This window comes from Centruroides sculpturatus, unplaced genomic scaffold, assembly GCF_000671375.1.
Source record: "Centruroides sculpturatus isolate CEXI.00-Female unplaced genomic scaffold, Cexi_2.0 scaffold849, whole genome shotgun sequence".
NCBI lineage: Eukaryota > Metazoa > Arthropoda > Arachnida > Scorpiones > Buthidae > Centruroides > Centruroides sculpturatus.
In genome coordinates this window covers 93,569-111,026 of record NW_019384940.1, presented here as the reverse complement: position 1 = coordinate 111,026, position 17,458 = coordinate 93,569, and the positions used below count along the sequence as shown (strand labels likewise).

The window sequence follows — 17,458 nt, the reverse complement described above, 5'->3', positions numbered from 1 at the left end:
ACTAATAATTCTTTATTCATGTATTTTGTAGTTTTAACTTTGATTTTATTTATAGCTAAACACAGTCAGCACTAAAATGTTTATCCAAAATGCATTTGTAAGAGAGTCGTAATAAAGTTATCCTGGTTGTGGGCTGTCTATATAAAATTGATTTAACAATGCTTTTATTTTCACCAGTCATACGAAATAGTGTTTTAAATTTTTCACTGATAATGAATTTTTTCTAAATAGATCAATATATAACAAATATAAGCCTACAATAATTATCTGTAATGTTGGCATATCATCAAAATAAAAACTAAGATAAAAAATACATTGAGACAATGTATCAGCTGTCTAAAATCACCAAATTAATAAGAAACTGAGCACAACTATTACAAAATGCTTTATTTAATCACTAGGTTTTAAAATTCAAAACAAAATAAGCTTTGAATTCTTAAAATAACACACTATATTTAGATACTACCGTTCAAAAGAAAAATGACTTCATAACTCTAAGTGGCATTAACAATAGCATTTTTAACTTTGTACTATTTGATAAAGCAGATAAAATGCAAAAACCTGTTTAAAATAATTTAAAAGTAATGTCAAGAATAGTTTATAAACAGTTATTTGCAATAGAATTGTCAGTCCTTATAGTAAATTTAGATCTCTTGAAAGTTCACCAATATAAAAATGTGTGTGTGGTGTTTTTTTTTAAACTGATGGTACTCAGAGACATCTGTAGAGCAATCTAATACTACGTTCGCACACAATCCACGACTCACTTCGATCTTGATTTACCTACAATCTGGATTGTGAATGTCACTAGTTGAATGTTGTGCTGTTCGCACAGGCAGTCCGCTCGAGAAGAACCTGGCTATTACACGTGATCATAAAACTGACGTAACTATGCGGTAAGTCGCAAACACCAACAAACAAAATGGAAGTTTTGGTTAGAAATAAATACTTTTTCTTGCCATACATCTAATAACAGACAGATGTCATCGTCCCTCCAGATGTCTTTTATTTCTCTGTCGATAGCCCGACAAGTGTTCCGCAGCCATCTTGTATTTTCTCATGCGCGTGTGATTGTGGGATCTCTCTTATGACTGGATCTAGTTTCGAGAACTCTCTCCAGTCTATCGCAATTGAAACGGTCAAGAGCATTCACACCATGGAACAGTCTCCAACCTTAGTCACAATCTAGATCGAAATGCTCGGTGCAAATGGGGTATAACAGCCAGACTTTTGCCAAATTTGGTAGAGTGACTAAAGATGACATGGGAAAAAATTCTGCAAAGAAAAATAGTAGTACCCAAATTTGCTGGCAGGGTGGATTTGGCGCTGCTGTAGCGAAACAGCTAAGAATTTGCATAACGCGCTGGTAACACCTCAAAATCCAAATTCACAATGACGTGGTCAACAGCAGAGCCACCTAATTTGAACTTAAAAGACAAGGACAAAAGTCCGAAGCACATTCAAGACGTCAGCAGAGTTCAACATGCATCTTTTGTTACCTCAGTGTGCGTTGCTGTGAAACTTTATCATCTTAACCAATTGAGTGCACGAGGAACTCTATCAATTAATGCATTGAAATACTTGATAAAGAAATTTGAAGAGACAGGATCCTTAGCAGTTCGGCCTGATAGAGGGCAGAAATTGGTGTCTGCATAGACAGTTAGTGATGTTGCGACTGCACTCATTGAAGACTCACAGGGGACCGTTGCTGGTAGTAGCAGTACCCGGGGAGTAGTACGACAATTGGAAATGATGCCTTTGACGGTATGGCAAGTTCTGTGAAAAGTTCTCAAGTTCTATCCATACAAGATAAGCTGCCTGTAAGAATTAAAACCAAACAACCATGCTACCCAGTTGACATTTCTTGCCAGGATGGAGGTGGACGATGCTTGGCTATGGACAATTCTCTAGGGAGATGAGGCCCATTTTTACCTAAATGGGAACGTAAACACTCAAAATTGCTGCATTTGGGCACACCCCCAGGAGGTTGTGCAAATCCCATTGCATTCACCAAAACTCACTGTTTGATGTGGCTTTACAGCAGATTTCATCATTGGACCATTCTTTTTTGAGAACATCACTCAAACAGGACCACAGATCTGTACTGTTACTAAGAAAAGATATCACAATATGCTGACTAATTTTGTCATTTCACAACTTCAGCAATGACAATGCCTGGATGAGACAATCTTTATGCAGGATGGAGTACCACCACACATTGGTCTCATGGTGTGGAATGTGTTGCACCAGCACTTCACTGAAGAAGGGGGCATCATTCGCTTTTTTCCACTTGCATGGCCGCCTCACTCTCTGGATCTAACCCCACGTGACTTTTTCCTCTGGGGTTGCTTAAAGTCCAAAGTCTACCTTGGTGGTGTCCCCAACTTGATGACCTTGAAGGACAACATTTCTCGAACTGTGATGAACATTCCTGTGAACTTGTTACGTTCGGCCGTAGAGAACATGGTGTTCAGGATGCAATGTGTTGTCCAGCAGGACAGTGGTCACATTGAAGGAGGGAGAAGGTTATTTTCTGATTAGTTAAACTTTAATTATTGCACTGAAACCTCTGTCTGATTATTCATTCGTGTGTTTGTTAATTGCAGCTGGGTTTTATGCAAATTCTTAGCCATTTCGCTACAACAGTGACAAATCCATCCCTACCGGCAAATTTAGGTACTATTTTTTTTTCTTCGCAGAATCTCTCCCATTTCGTCCTTAGTCACTATCCCAAATTTGGCGACAGTCTGGCTGTTAGATTGCTCTACAGATGTCTCTGAGTACCATCAGTTTACAAAAAACACCCTGTATATCATACAAACACACCTTTCATACATATCTGGTGTTAATTTGGCACTTGTGCTGATTGGGGGTACGGCTATTTGAGAGGTTTTCTTCCATAAAATTAACCAAATCTAGAGTAATTTCACTCAAATATTTCCAAAACACGTATAATTTGTTGGAAATGATCGACATAAAATATGCTATGAGCAAAAAATTGTCGGAATACCTATTGAGTGTACCCCTTTGGAGACGCCATTGCTTAAGCTTGTTTTCGTTGCAGAACGTCATATCGGACGGCAGACGCATACGAAGCATGTCACGTGACATTTGTCGGTGCTATTCGGTCACGCGACTAATTGTCTCTGACGTATTTCCTGATAACTTACTCTTTTTGCGACAAATTCGTTGAACTTAATCACATTATTAATAGAAATATTACCAAAACTTCATTCCATTCTAAATATGGATTAAAATCAACATATAATAATGCAATAAATAACTAATAATTCTGCTCTACTTTTAAATGGCCTAATCTCTCATGTAAACAAAATTGTATATTTATTTACATCAAGACATTAGACATCTTATGTTGCATCTGATTAATATTTATCATGATAGAATTATTGTCGTTAGCGAGTGGTTTTTTCTTTGTTGCTTCATATAGTCAATAATAATAATAATAAGTCATTTCTAATTACAATAAAAATCGTATAGTATATTATAATCTATCACGTGATGTCTCTAAAGTTCAGCGAATTCTTCGCAAAAAGAGTAAGTTATCAGGAACACATCAGATATGAGTAGTCACGTGACACGCTTCATATGCGTCCGCCGTCCGATATGACGCTCCGCAGCAAAAACAAGCTTAAGCAATGGCGTCTTCAAACGGGGTACACTCGATAAGTATTCCGACAATTTTTTGTTCATAGCATATTTTATATTGATCATTTCCAACAAATTATACGTGTTTTGGAAATATTCGAGTGAAATTACTCTAGATTTGGTTAATTTTATGGAAGAAAACCTCTCAAATAGCCGTACCCCCAATCAGCACAAGTGCTGTTAATTTTACACACTGAACCAATCTGCATGTAAAATTAACGCCAGAAACGTACGAAAGGTGCATTTGTACAATTTTATTCAAGAAATTCCAGCTTTTATAAGATAACTTGTGTTGTTAAGGCTTTATTATAATTTATATGTTCTCACTTTATCTCACAACCCTTGATTTATTTGTTTAATTTAATTCTTGTTATATTTTGAACTTAGCAACTGTTATTTACTTTTCCCTCAATTGTATGATTGAAAAATCAATAAACCATAACATATTCTGACATCACACATCTTGTAAAGTCACGTGTTGTCATTTAAACACTAGATTTTTTAACACACAACTTTCTATTGTCATCAATAACCATAAACACTTAATAAATAAAGTGATGATACATCTAAAAACTGGAATTAATTGAATAAATATAATTAAATTCCTCGGTAGCATTAATACGAGAAGATATTTCTGCAACTGAAATATTTATACGTTTGTTCCAATTCAAACTTCTTTTGTCATTAGCCCTAACGTCAGTGTTGGACTCTTTACAATTTAATTAAAGAATTGGGTGTATAAAACATAAATAAATGTGAAATTAATCAATATATATTTATATACGTACGGTTAAGCGAGTAAAGTAGTGCAAAAGCGCAATTTCCAACTTGAAAGAAAAAAATGAGGCAAACTTACAGAATACAAACGATTCAAAATTCAATAGCCCCCTCGCGGATGAAATTTTATAAAAATTTTATGAGGAAATTTAGTTACGTATTCTTAGTAAAATAACTTTAATTATTAATATCGATTATAATTAATACGTATAAAATTTATTTTCTATATAATATGTAATAAATATGCAAGTATAACTAAAAAGAATTCGAATAAAAATAAAAATAATAATAATAATTTATTTCAGATATTTTCAATTTCGATGCTTGACTGTTAATATTTAATTTTTATTTCCTTATTTACGCGAGATTTATATTATTTTAGCAGGCGACAGAGTTAAAATGTGGAAATTATTTTATTTATTTATTAATTTGATAATATGCAAAGTGTTTTTAAAAATACAGTATGTATCTAACGATCGTTTCGCATAAGGCCGGATGACCGAGCGGTCAAGGCGACAACTCACCGCTCTGGGGATTTCGTGTTCGAATCCGGACGGGTCGATAAATCCTTAGGATTTTTTCGGGGGTGTGGTCCATCCGGATATGTCGGGCCCCGTTCCTCACTTCGGCCGTCCCATTGTGGGCCTGGCCAAACCCATAATGGACTTGCTAAAAAAAGAGGCCTCTTAGTACCCACAGGGAGAAAAGAAAAAACTCCGTGCGCGCGGCATCAGTTTAAAAATTCTTGTTCAACGCGTTCTTATATTTTAGCCGGAGTGGGCGTGGTCGGATGGCAAAAATAGCCACTAGTAGTAATAGTTTACAATGGAAAGCAACATGCCATCCTCCGTGGATCAGATGGCTTTGTTTCGGGGTCCATTACGTGCTTTTATGTATAAAAATTTAGGAGTTGTGAGAACACACATTAGTGCACACGCGAGTGTCATCTCGAATTTTTAACGGTAGTTGGCATTTTAATTTTTTCGTGGCTACTTTGAACGATCTGTCGGCAATACAATCCTTTTTATGGTTACATTTTTCAATTGTGGCTCTTCTTTTAACTTTTGTCTTTTAAAAAAACGCGTATTTTAAAATCATAGACATAAACACACTATCCATAAACACACTATCGATAATACGGGCGCCGCCATATTTTTGTTTTTTTCACCTTCGTTTTTAAATGCCTACAAACGGAGCGCATTCAATACGAAGTCATTGTAATACATTTGCACCGAAGATATAAAAATTCGCGTTAGTTGTATGGCAGACGAATAATTGCGTTTCATTATATGTTACTTCGGTAGAGAAGACGATGATGACAAAATTTTTGCACAGGTTTAGGTTTGGCATTGCAATTTTATTTCAAAGCATTCATTGACACATGATGATAAATAACCTATAAATAGGTGTGTAAGAAATAAAAGGCATTTTAATATACTTTTTCCTAGAAGATATCGGGCATACGATACAGTCTACATTTTTTAATAATAACAATACCACTTTAAAATATAAATAGAACTAATTATTCTATGTATTTTTGTATCTCTCATCAAGCGAAAAATAATGAAAAGCAAAATGTTCCTTTTTTCTGAATAATACTAAGCGCAGAGAATGAAATGAATCTACTAGAGAGGTCTGAGAAACATCGAGCATGATTCCAAACGCCATTGTCAAACTTCTAGGCATACAAGATGGCTGCGCTTAACGTTCGACGTTCGCGTTTTAGAGACGAAAACTTCGGCCACAATCTATCTATTGTCTTTTTAATTTTACACTCGAGTATAACAGTAATATGAAAAGTATTAGCATTAACGAATCACATTTTAAATGATTCTTCGATATAACGCCTCTTGAGTATTGTGATGCGTCAAACTTTATGACAAATACATTTTTGTAGCAGGTTTTATCTCTGATTATTTATCTCGTATCGCAAACTATTCAATATGTAAAAAACCGCCTTAATTAAGATTTAAATCGCAAGTACAGTTTAAATTGGCAATTAATTCTAGATTTAATAAAATACCCTCTGTAGGGTACCGGGATCGAATTCGTGCGAGCAATCCCAAGAATTTTTCGTTAGCGATCTATTCGGATATATCAAGACCCGTTTCAGAAAGTTTTTTTCAGTTTTTATTATCTATACCCTGTGGGCATTACAAGGGCCTTTTAAGCTAGTTTTGCCAGGCCCACGGTGAATCTGGCGGGTGGCGAAATATCCGGAATAGACCAGTAAAGCAGTAGACCGACACCCTAAACTGCCACGGCCATCAGACAACAAGGCTTTAATTAATTATCCTCTACCCACCACGTAAGCCATTTGATCTCCGAGTACACACTCGGACACGTAACGAACCATAGTTTAGACTTATTCACCGTGGGCAACTGTCATTAATATTGAACATTTGAAAAATAACACGTCAACCTGATTAAAAACTGTTATACATTTTAGCTTTAGGCTTCAATTCTTTCTTACAAATGATAAATTTTTATAAATATTGTAACATATTTCTTTTATTTTGACACTTTAATCTAGAATAACTCGTTATTTCGACATTCAATTTTAAATTTATTTAATTAAATTAATACCAGTCGACCCCCCTATAACACTGTTGATAATTCCGTTTTATATGAATTCCATGTTGTACGAGTCACTTAGATTTTACAAATACGTATGCCGGGCTGTGAACGGCTCACGTATTTATTAAATCTAAGTGACTCGTACAACACGGAATTCAAATAAAACAAAATTATCAACCGTGTTATAGGGGGGGTGTTTATTTGCTTAAAATACGTCAGCGAACACTCAAAATATGTCAATATATAATACGTGGCGCCATCTATGGAAGAATAAATTAATTATTTTTATTAAATACTCGAATTTATTTTTTTAAAACGTTTATTACTTTCAAATAACGTTTAATAATTTATTAAAATAAAGAATTAAACGTTTTTTTTTCTTTTTAAAGTTCAGAATGCGAATTAAACTTTACGGCGACGTTGCAAAGTGTACTCCAGTAACTCCCTTAGTTAAAAATTCATTTGTTGTTTTGATAAAAAGCGAGTTTTGTAATTTATGACAATCGTAGATCTGGTTCAAAGTCAGTTTTGACGTAATACAGTGTAAAATACGTCCTTCGTACGACAACAACTGTAAACAAACAACTGTGTACTTGAGATACTCCCTAGTGAGAGAGTACGTAAATATAATTAAATTACAATTGCTAATATAATAAAATATATGGAATTTACTAAGATTTACAGGCTTAAAATTTTATAAATAAGTATTTTCTACTCGAATTTTTTTATGTTTATAACGCGTTTAAACACCGGATTCGACTTAGGTTACGTACTCAACCCTTCCGCATTCCGTCCAAATCACGTAACTAATTTTCATCCTTACTTCTTTAATCGTTATAATAATAAAAGATAAACTCGACGAGGGAACATTTCACGCTTTAATGTTCCTTTATTACTCGTTAAATTGATCGAAAACTCGGCTCTTAACTCGAAAGTAACAGAAAAAAAAACAAAGAGGAATTTCCCCCCTTTTTTAATACGTTTAAAGTATTTTAAATCGTTTATTTTAAATTATTACACAAATAAATACATTATTAAAGAAAAATAAACTTAAAAATTCTTAATGGAATGCCCTAAAAATATACATTTTTTTCGTGTCGCAACCAGCCAAGGGCGTATCTAGGATTTTCACAGGGGTGCTGCCATTAAATTATATTTATTTACACTACATTCGAAGCACCGTCGCTCCAAGAAACACCTCCATCTTTTTTAAGAATCGGAATGCATTTTTTTAAAATTTAATTGGTCAAGGTTGGATACGAAACGATAGAGAATAATGCATAGAAAAGTTCTCTGGGCTATTGCTACAACAATAGTAATTTCGTCCGCATTTTACATCATCGCTCTTGTCTCTTGTAGTTATTTTTTTCTCACCTTTCTTCACCGGCTTTCTAGATATTAAATGAATTCTTCTACATTATATTTATCCAGCTACAAGTCTGAGAAATGTGTCTAAGAGGAAGAAGATCCGTCCTAAATTCTAGAACAATATAAATGTTTACAATTAGAAGAAGATGCAATTTTTTGCTGGAAGGATTTGAAAAATTCAGAAAAATAAAAGGAATTTAAATTACGGAATTGTTCCGGAATGAAATAAAATCACGATCGTTCCCTCCTAGTTTTCTTTTCTTTCATAATTCTTAAACGAAGATTGATGATGTTTCGAGGGTCGAATTAAAAATATCGATCTGTACTTAACTGTTTTCTTTATTTGTACTTACCTAATGTCAATATGTCTTGCACCTGTAGAATTTTTTTTCTGTTAACATCGAAACTCGTGCCAGTAGGAGCTGTCGACATTTATATATATATATACTTTTTTATTTTTATAATTATTATAATAGACTATTGTAATAATGCCTGTCAAAGATCGCTGAAGCATTTCTCTTTCTTCTGTTATCAGTGTCATTCTTGTTATTTTATTAATTTAATTTAATGTATTTATATAATTTTAAGATAGATACTAACGCTTAATACTTTGCCAGGTACTAATTTATTATTTGTAGAGTTGAAGGGCTTCTTATAAGTTATGAATTCATTATTTTAAGGCCTCAAATATATCTACTTTCGATATTTAAGAGGCCTTATTACAAACTACTGTGCTTATGTTTGAAATTAATGTTGCGAACTTGGAACTGGTGAAGTGATAGAGATGTCTAGTGTATATTTTGACCAGGCAAAAGTTCATTAATCTGAACGAAGATCCTGTTGAAAGTTCTTATTTACTTGTAAGCTGTTGATTGTTTAGATCTTGTTAACATTAAATAATCCAGACCAGTGATACGTAAAGTCTAAATCAGATATGCTGCATGAGACATCGACCTTAATCATGAGATGAGAGCATCTCCTAGTATTACCAATTAGTAGAAAGAGAATGAAAAGAAATCGCATTTGTCCCTATATTTATATAGAGTCCACTCGGGTTTCCTAGTTTATTTATAGCTACTTTCTCAAGTAAAATACTTATAGGGTAGATCGAGGGGTGTTTGTTTGTTTGTATATGGCAACTGGACACGTGGACGAAATGCCGAGGGATAGCTTTCTATGGAAAACTGGCTCCTATTTAGGTGTTATAACGTGAAAAAGGCCTAGAAAACTCCACGTGGCCAACTGTTGACCTGGCGCGAACCCATGACTGACTACCAGTGTTCTGAGATCTTATCACTCGCCACTGGTGTCAAGGGGTAAAAATTGATCAGGAATTTATGAAAATTTATCTACAGAAGCCGTAAGAACACGATAATAGAAATAATGACCATCTTTTATCGTGTTTTTTTCCATTTTATGCTGTAGATGCATTCGAACAGAGTTAGTCTAGTATTATAAGTGTTTGGTCTCAAATATGGACAAAGTCTAACCCATAATGGATCGGGCCAGATACTCAGTGGGGATACCTAGACAGGGATTGGGGTCTTGGCTCCCCAGAAGGCCTAGAAATTTCCGAAATAATAAAAGTAAACTGAATTCATTTGGGTCAGTCAGAAGAAACCAAAACACTAAGGTTATTTGTGAGCACCAAGAGGGCCTTTTTCCGTACCCATCGTGTAAAAAATGACACGATGGGTACGAAAAAAGGCCGTCTTAGTGAAAAAATGTTCGCGAATGTTTCTATTTTAAACTATTTTAATATAGTTTGTTCATAATTGAAAAGCAAGAGATCCATTTTCCCAATGAATCATACAGTAGTCAATTTCTGTAACCCATTCTGTTTATATTTAACCTTGAACAGTGTAAATTTAGAAGGATTTTTAAATATTAAATTATCTTACTTCCGAAATCACCTCGAGCCACCTGGAAGAAGATATAAATAGCATCAGCTTCGATAAAAATAAATAAAAAATTAATCACGTGAGTGTATTCTGGTTCGAATATCCTCCTATTTAATCCACTTAAATCCTATACTATAGCGTATGAGGCCCTTCTTTCTCCATATAAAAATTCGAGGCCTTCAATTGTATACGCGTATTGCCAGGCCCTTGATAATACGTAAATCTGGCCTGAATTTAAGTGTCACAGGAAGATAAGATTCCTGTATGATTGCTGATCTTGTAGGCCTACATTTTCGCGTAGGTCGAGTCGGACCAAGTGGGTGCTACTAGGAAGAGAAGTCCTTCACGGCTTTGTGAAATCATGCCCTTTAAATATTAATGCATCATCTGTCTGGTAAAACAAACAGGTTTGGCGACTGGGGTGAAGGTTATTTCCTGTACTTCTCCGTTCGATCTGCAAATATTAAAATATGTGCAAGGTTAGAAATGATATTAAGTAATGATGTACGGCATCGCTTCTTTGTTATGGTAATTGGCCATAGAAGATAATCGAGCATCAATGCAAATTTCTCTCTTCCAGAGGACGATTTTAGTTTAGTTCCGTTTACGCTTTTGATCGTTTGTTTTTGTTTAAACGGTAGAAATGAGGTATATTTAGCGAAAATTAGCATAATTATTCTTTAAGAAATTCAAGAAACTTAAGTTTCTCTCCTGCTCTTCAAATATAATTGAGGTTTTGAGGAAAAAAAGAACACCGTAGGCTATTAATATTCCCGCATCTCGGAAACTCGATCCTAGTTTTATAAATTGATAAAAGGACTTTAATAATGAGGTAAAAATGTATTTATTTTAAAAACAGAAATGTTTTCAGAGATTATTAGAAAGAATTTTAAGAATTGCAAGGCACAGAAAAAATTAGGAATCACAGGGAGGAATCACAGGTTATATAGTAAAATAGAGGGATCAGAGAGAGGGGAATCACAAGTTACAGGGGAAAAAAGCAAGGAACAGGGAGAGAAGGAGAGGAATCACAAGTTACAGGGGAAAAAAGCAAGGAACAGGGAGAGAAGGAGAGGAATCACAAGTTATAGAAAAGGAGAGAGATCAGAGAGAGAGATAGAGGAATCAGTTATAGTAAAATAGAGGGATTAGAGACAGAGGAATCACAAGTTACAGAAAAAAAGGGATCGAGGAGAAAGCAATTATAAATTACAGAAAAAATTTACAAATATTACAGCGAGATCACAAAAAACTCAGAAAAAGTATAAGGACTTAGACACAAGAGAGCAATAGCAGATCCAGAAATCTTCAGAGGATGGTGCAAAAATAGATACAATAGTTTTATAGTTACAAAATTTTTCGACTATTTGAGGAGATTTACTGGAGAAAACCCCCAGAAGGGGATACAGCTGAGATCTGCGCACCCCTAAATCCGTCTCTGTAAGGGGGATTTTAAAATATCGAAACATATAGCAAATATTAATAGAAAAGAGTACAATAATAAAACAAAACAACACGGAAATCAACGTGTAGACATTACAAACTCTACTTTATCTTGGCAATTTAGATAAGAGGTTGCATAAACTAGATAATTGGAGTGGTGGCAGTGATTGCTGCAATATACAACCGTCGTGTGTTGGATTCTTGATTATAGTTCGTTTCCATTAAAGATTTAACCAATAAACTTAGCTTTCTTCTCTCGAAAACTTTTAAATTTAAATAGTCTTCTTATTCCCTATTCTAGTCTTCAGCATCCTTAATTAATTTAACAGAATGTATACAGTAAATCCCCTAATAAATACTGTATGTCATATGTGTTATAGTAGACATGTATGAAGCTAAAATGATGAAATTTGAATCTGTAGAGTGCAGAGGAATTCTGCAAACTTCACCCCTCTACAGATTCAAACTTTTTAAAAAGAAGAAAGAAAAATGAGACAATAACAAACAAAATTTGCATCTTTTCTACTAGAAAATATCGAATTTTTTAAATTAATTGCCAATTTCTATTGTGGAATTTAACTCGAAGAGATTTACAACCGAAAAAAACACGAGTTTTTTCTCTAGAAAACGTTGAAGTAAAGTAAAATCGAATGTTTTTTTCTTTAGAGTATCCTCAGATATAGATTTTCCACCTTCAAACAGTGAATTTTAGGGAAATTTACGGCTTTGCAACGTACCAAAAGGAGACGAGACAATACAAAACACGAACTAGTGTCGAATACTTCACAACTCGTCCACTAGAGGCGCCTTTAGCGAGTGTAAACATAGAGTCGGTAGTTGCATGTGCAGATGCAGATCGGCGGCAAAAGCCATCGAGAAGGATACAGCGAGTTCTTGAACGGCTCCGAATATTTTAAGATGTTGAACACCGATTAAAGGGCAAAGATGTCCATTCAAGACTTGACCATCGCTTTGATGAACACGGAATTATCGGACAAATCGGCATCGGCACCGTCTACACCCACGAAAAGCAACAAACTCGTTCATGGGGGATCGCTCGACTTGTTAACAAAAGGAAAGGGAAGAAGAGTTACGTTTCCGGCTGACGATCTAATCGTCAGCGGATATCTGGATCCTCCGGACCCTTGGGTCAAAGGTCAGTCGCAAATTTATGCCCTCCCCCTTTTTTTCTTTTTAATTTTTGAATTGGCGGCCGCTACGTACGAGTTTCATTCAATGATCACTTTTACGCTCGCCTACTTAATGGAGGGTGTAGTCGGGCGAACTTGTACGAGATTTTCTGGTTTGTCTCGCTCCAAAACGAATCACGTGTCGATAATTATATATGGGATTAAATTGAATTGATTTTTCAAGTAGCTCAATTTGTCGACGGGTGAGGAGAAGTTACGTTTGTTCTTTCGTAACACACGTACTTCCGCGTTGGATGTATTCAACTAGACAAAAATCTTTTAATCATTTACTTTAACAGGCTATTTATTGAAAGTTTTATATAATAATAACAATAATATTTATATTGGCCGAGAGTTTATTACACTAACTTTAATTTATCAAACCGCCTCCATCTTTTCTTTATAAACAATTAACATCTCCACCCCCCTACAAAATACCTTCTAGTCTAGTAGAAAAATGGATAAAATTGGAGGAAATAAAATCAATTTTACCTCCGAATAACGGCATTTGTCCTCTATTTAGAGGTAAAAATGTCCGTGTGTATTTTTAAAATTAACACCAGAATTGAATTGTTTAAACTAGAAATCTCAATTATGTAAACTTATTAAGAGGAAGCGGATGAGTGAGAGCAAAAATAATAAAGATCTTAATCATCTTCACATTAATTAAGTGTGTTTCACGTTTACTGTGATCGATTTTTAAACGTGTTCGAGATAAAAAAAACGTGTAAAAATTGAGAAAAAAAAATGGCTTCTTCGAGACGGTTGTGAAATGTTTTTTAATGTCGAAATTGTCATAAATGACTTCGCCTTTATCTAAATTCAAATCGTTATTATCATGAAGGAGAAGTATATTTAAATTTAATTATGCATTAACTTTTAAATTGATTTAAGTATCATTGATATTGCTAAATTTGGTAGCTGTTAAGTAGGGCTTTTCTTACCCGAAACTGTGTTAAGGTCTGTAACTTTCTAGATGTAAATTTAGTAATAATTTACGTGTAGAGTTTGTTGTAGTGTGGCAATTTTTTTTTGGAGGGGATAAATTTACTGTAAACATCCAGAAGTTTTTATGGTTATTTTTTTCCCCCTTAAGGAAATAATTAAAAATTATTATTATTACTTGATAAATGAGAAAAATTTTAACGGGAGAGGTTTAAATTATGAAATGTTTTATTACTGTTATGAAAGAAATTTTATTTTACTTTTTTTATTATTAATGAAATTTTTGTGTTGCAAATTAAATTTTTCTTTTTCTCGTACAGTGATGCTGTGTTGCTATCCTTTGTCGTGTTTTTTTCCTCATCCCTTTTTGTGATGCTCCTTGTGTGATTTCTTCTGTTTTATGATGATTATTGTGTGATTTCTTCTGTTTTGTGATGATTATTGTATGATTTCTTCTGTTTTATGATGATTATTGTGTGATTTCTTCTGTTTTGTGATGATTATTGTATGATTTCTTCTGTTTTATGATGACTATTGTGTGATTTCTTCTGTTTTGTGATGACTATTGTGTGATTTCTTCTGTTTTCTGATGACTATTGTGTAATTTCTTCTGTTTTCTGATGACTATTGTGTGATTTCTTCTGTTTTCTGATGACTATTGTGTGATTTCTTCTGTTTTCTGATGACTATTGTGTGATTTCTTCTGTTTTGTGATGATTACTGTGTGATTTCTTCTGTCTTGTGATTCTTCTTTGTGTGAATTCTATTTAGCGTTATCCTCCCTTTTGTGATGCTTCCCTTTAACGATATTCTAGTCTTTACGACGTGCCTCTTTGCGATGTTTTCTTTAAAGTCTATAATCAAATTCTCATAATCGTATGTTCTATATTCCTTTCCCCCCTAAACTCTAGTAACATTTTACCGACTTTCCGCTCGTAAATAATTTCATAATTAAATAAGAATAATTAAAATGAATAATAATTTAAAAAAAAGGATTTATTATCTAATTAAATTAAAATTCGCGATTAAAAAAAGTGTCCTAAAATCGGTTTGCATCATTAAATAAGTTATTCGGTAGCCTATATAGTAGAGAATTAATCGATTAATTACGGATCGATAACACGAATCGATTTTTATCTATCGCCGCCAATTTGCACGTGCTGTAAAAGTACACCTTCTCGTTTAATTAAATGGCACATTTATCGTTGGTTACGTACGTATATTTTAACGTAACACACCGATGGATGGCGATAAGTTACTCCTTAACGTCGAAGGCATTGTTCTCTTATTATAGATTACTGTACATATTTAGCATTACAAAACACATTTAACAATTTCTGCACGCTCCGTAACGACATTCCGGTTACGTAACATACCATTTTTTTTACTTCGTAACATTAAAAATTCTGTTACACTACTGGAAAAGTGGACGCTCCCGTAGACTAATTAATAAAGAAGTGGTCGGATGGAACGGGGGTTGAGACACGCGAACCGTGACGTAACAATCGCTTCCGGTGACGAGACCGTCGCTTCCGTTACGATAAACTAGACTAATTGTTTGATGTTTTATTTAAAACACATTTAACGTCACCAGTTGTAAATTAGTAGTGATTTATAAATATTTATTGCATTACGGGGGGGATAATTTGTATTACACTACACGGCAGCACACTTGAAAAAAAAAGAAGAAGCAGGATACTGTATACACTCTTTCATGTTATATAACTTGTTTCACATCGGCCAATTATATTGCAAATGTATTGGCATTTTTTGCAAGAGTAAATATGTACATTCATTATTGAAAAAATCAGACAATGGCTACGTGTTTAACTCTCACTTTTCAATTAAGAATACGTGTTATTATTAAATTACGAAGGGTGGTCCAAAAGTCGGTTAACCCGTCTGTTTTTCTGCACGTTTCCGTGAGCGTGAGTTATAAATTAAGTTGGAAACAATGCGGTTTTATTTAAGAAACTGGCAAAGAATTGTATCAATTCTGTGTACTGCAATATACTAATACTACAGTGTCTTGTGTAGTAAAGACACTGTAGTATTACATCGCAGGCCCAAAAGTCAGTTGATTTTGTTCTGTTTTTGTATTTTCCAAGATACACCTGTGAATGAACGAGGCGGTTTTTTTTCTTTAATAATTGAGCCTGAAATGATTAATTGACTTTTGGGCATTTGTAAATATATACAGTAGACTATATATATTTAATTATTTAGGTTCTGTGTTGATAGTTGCATACGCGCAACTTGTTTTTGGAGATTGAAACGTGTGCGGCGATCGATGTTGGCGTTTGATACAGTTATTTGCATATTTATATTGTTGTATAATACCATTCAAACGATTCCTCTGTCTATATAAATCTTACTTTCGATTTTGTTAGCATTTCAAATGTTCTGGTCTTTATCTGTTCGAGACGATGACCTTTTCGACTTTTAAGATAACTTCTTCAGCTGTTAAAACTGGAAAGTTTAATTGCATCTTACATAACGTAAACAGTTACGTTGTAACGAAGCGAGCGAAGCAAACAACTTTTAGATCCGTCTTCCTGATTAATATATTGATAAATCTCAGAAATTTCAATATATTTTAGATAAATTACAATTTTATAAAAATCTCATTGAAATAATACTACTTTATTGAAATTCAACTTTCCTCTTGACTAATTGAGTAATTGCATTGAAAATATATTATGTTTGAATGAATAAATGCCATAAAATGATGTGGGCCTAATTATATAAAAAATTGAAATGTTATTCCTCATCTATTACGTAAATCTCAATAATAAAATTCCTCGTCTTTTACACGAATGCCAATTCGTAATTCCTCATCTGCTACTTGGATCTCTATCATGAAATTCCTCATCTGTTATGTGAATGCCAACAACACAACGGATGAGGAATTGTGTTGTTGGTATTCACATAACGGATGAGGAATTGTGTTGTTGGTATTCACATAACGGATGAGGAATTATGTGAATGCCAACAACACAATTCCTCATCCGTTATGTGAATGCCAGCAACATAATTCCTCATCTATTATATGAAAACAGATGAGGAATTGCGTGATTGGCAACGTGAATGCCAATTACACAGTTTCTCATTAGAAATTACGTCCTTGACAGATTTGATAAATGAGGAATGGAGGAATTTAGCATTAATGGTTTCACAACAATGTATCTAAGTTAGTGTCCCAGATATAGGAGTATCCATATTGAAAGGTGAACAATTCGAGGAGTGTCCAGATAATGTAAAAGTATTTAGGCATAGAGCTGTCCAACTTCCCAAGTTTTACCGTATTAATTATAATAAAAATTATTATTACGTCACAATGCTAGACTGCAATTATTCTTCATACTTTAATTTTTAAAAAAATTACACGACTTATACGGATAATCGGAGCTTCCACCTTCTAAGCTCGATTTTCATCTAACTTTACTCTCGAGATTAACGAAGGAAGGACGGACAGACGGACGACAGTCTACAATTTGGAAACTGTAGCTTAATAAATGAATTATTCATTGTATAATTTACTTTAAAAATATTTCATTTCATTTATTATATAACTCAATTTAACTTTTCTTG

At 34.0% G+C, this 17,458-nt stretch overlaps 1 protein-coding gene across 1 annotated transcript in view; it reads left to right on the top strand.

The window, feature by feature from the left end:
- The first annotated feature begins 12,554 nt into the window (after nt 1-12,554).
- Nucleotides 12,555-17,458, top strand: part of LOC111632106 (protein phosphatase 1 regulatory subunit 37-like) — a 97,994-nt gene continuing 93,090 nt past the window's right edge. The window contains exon 1 of the mRNA XM_023376475.1: nt 12,555-12,888. Within this exon, the coding sequence (XP_023232243.1) occupies nt 12,678-12,888 (211 nt within the window). The 5' untranslated portion in view covers nt 12,555-12,677. The remainder of the gene's footprint in view (nt 12,889-17,458) is intronic.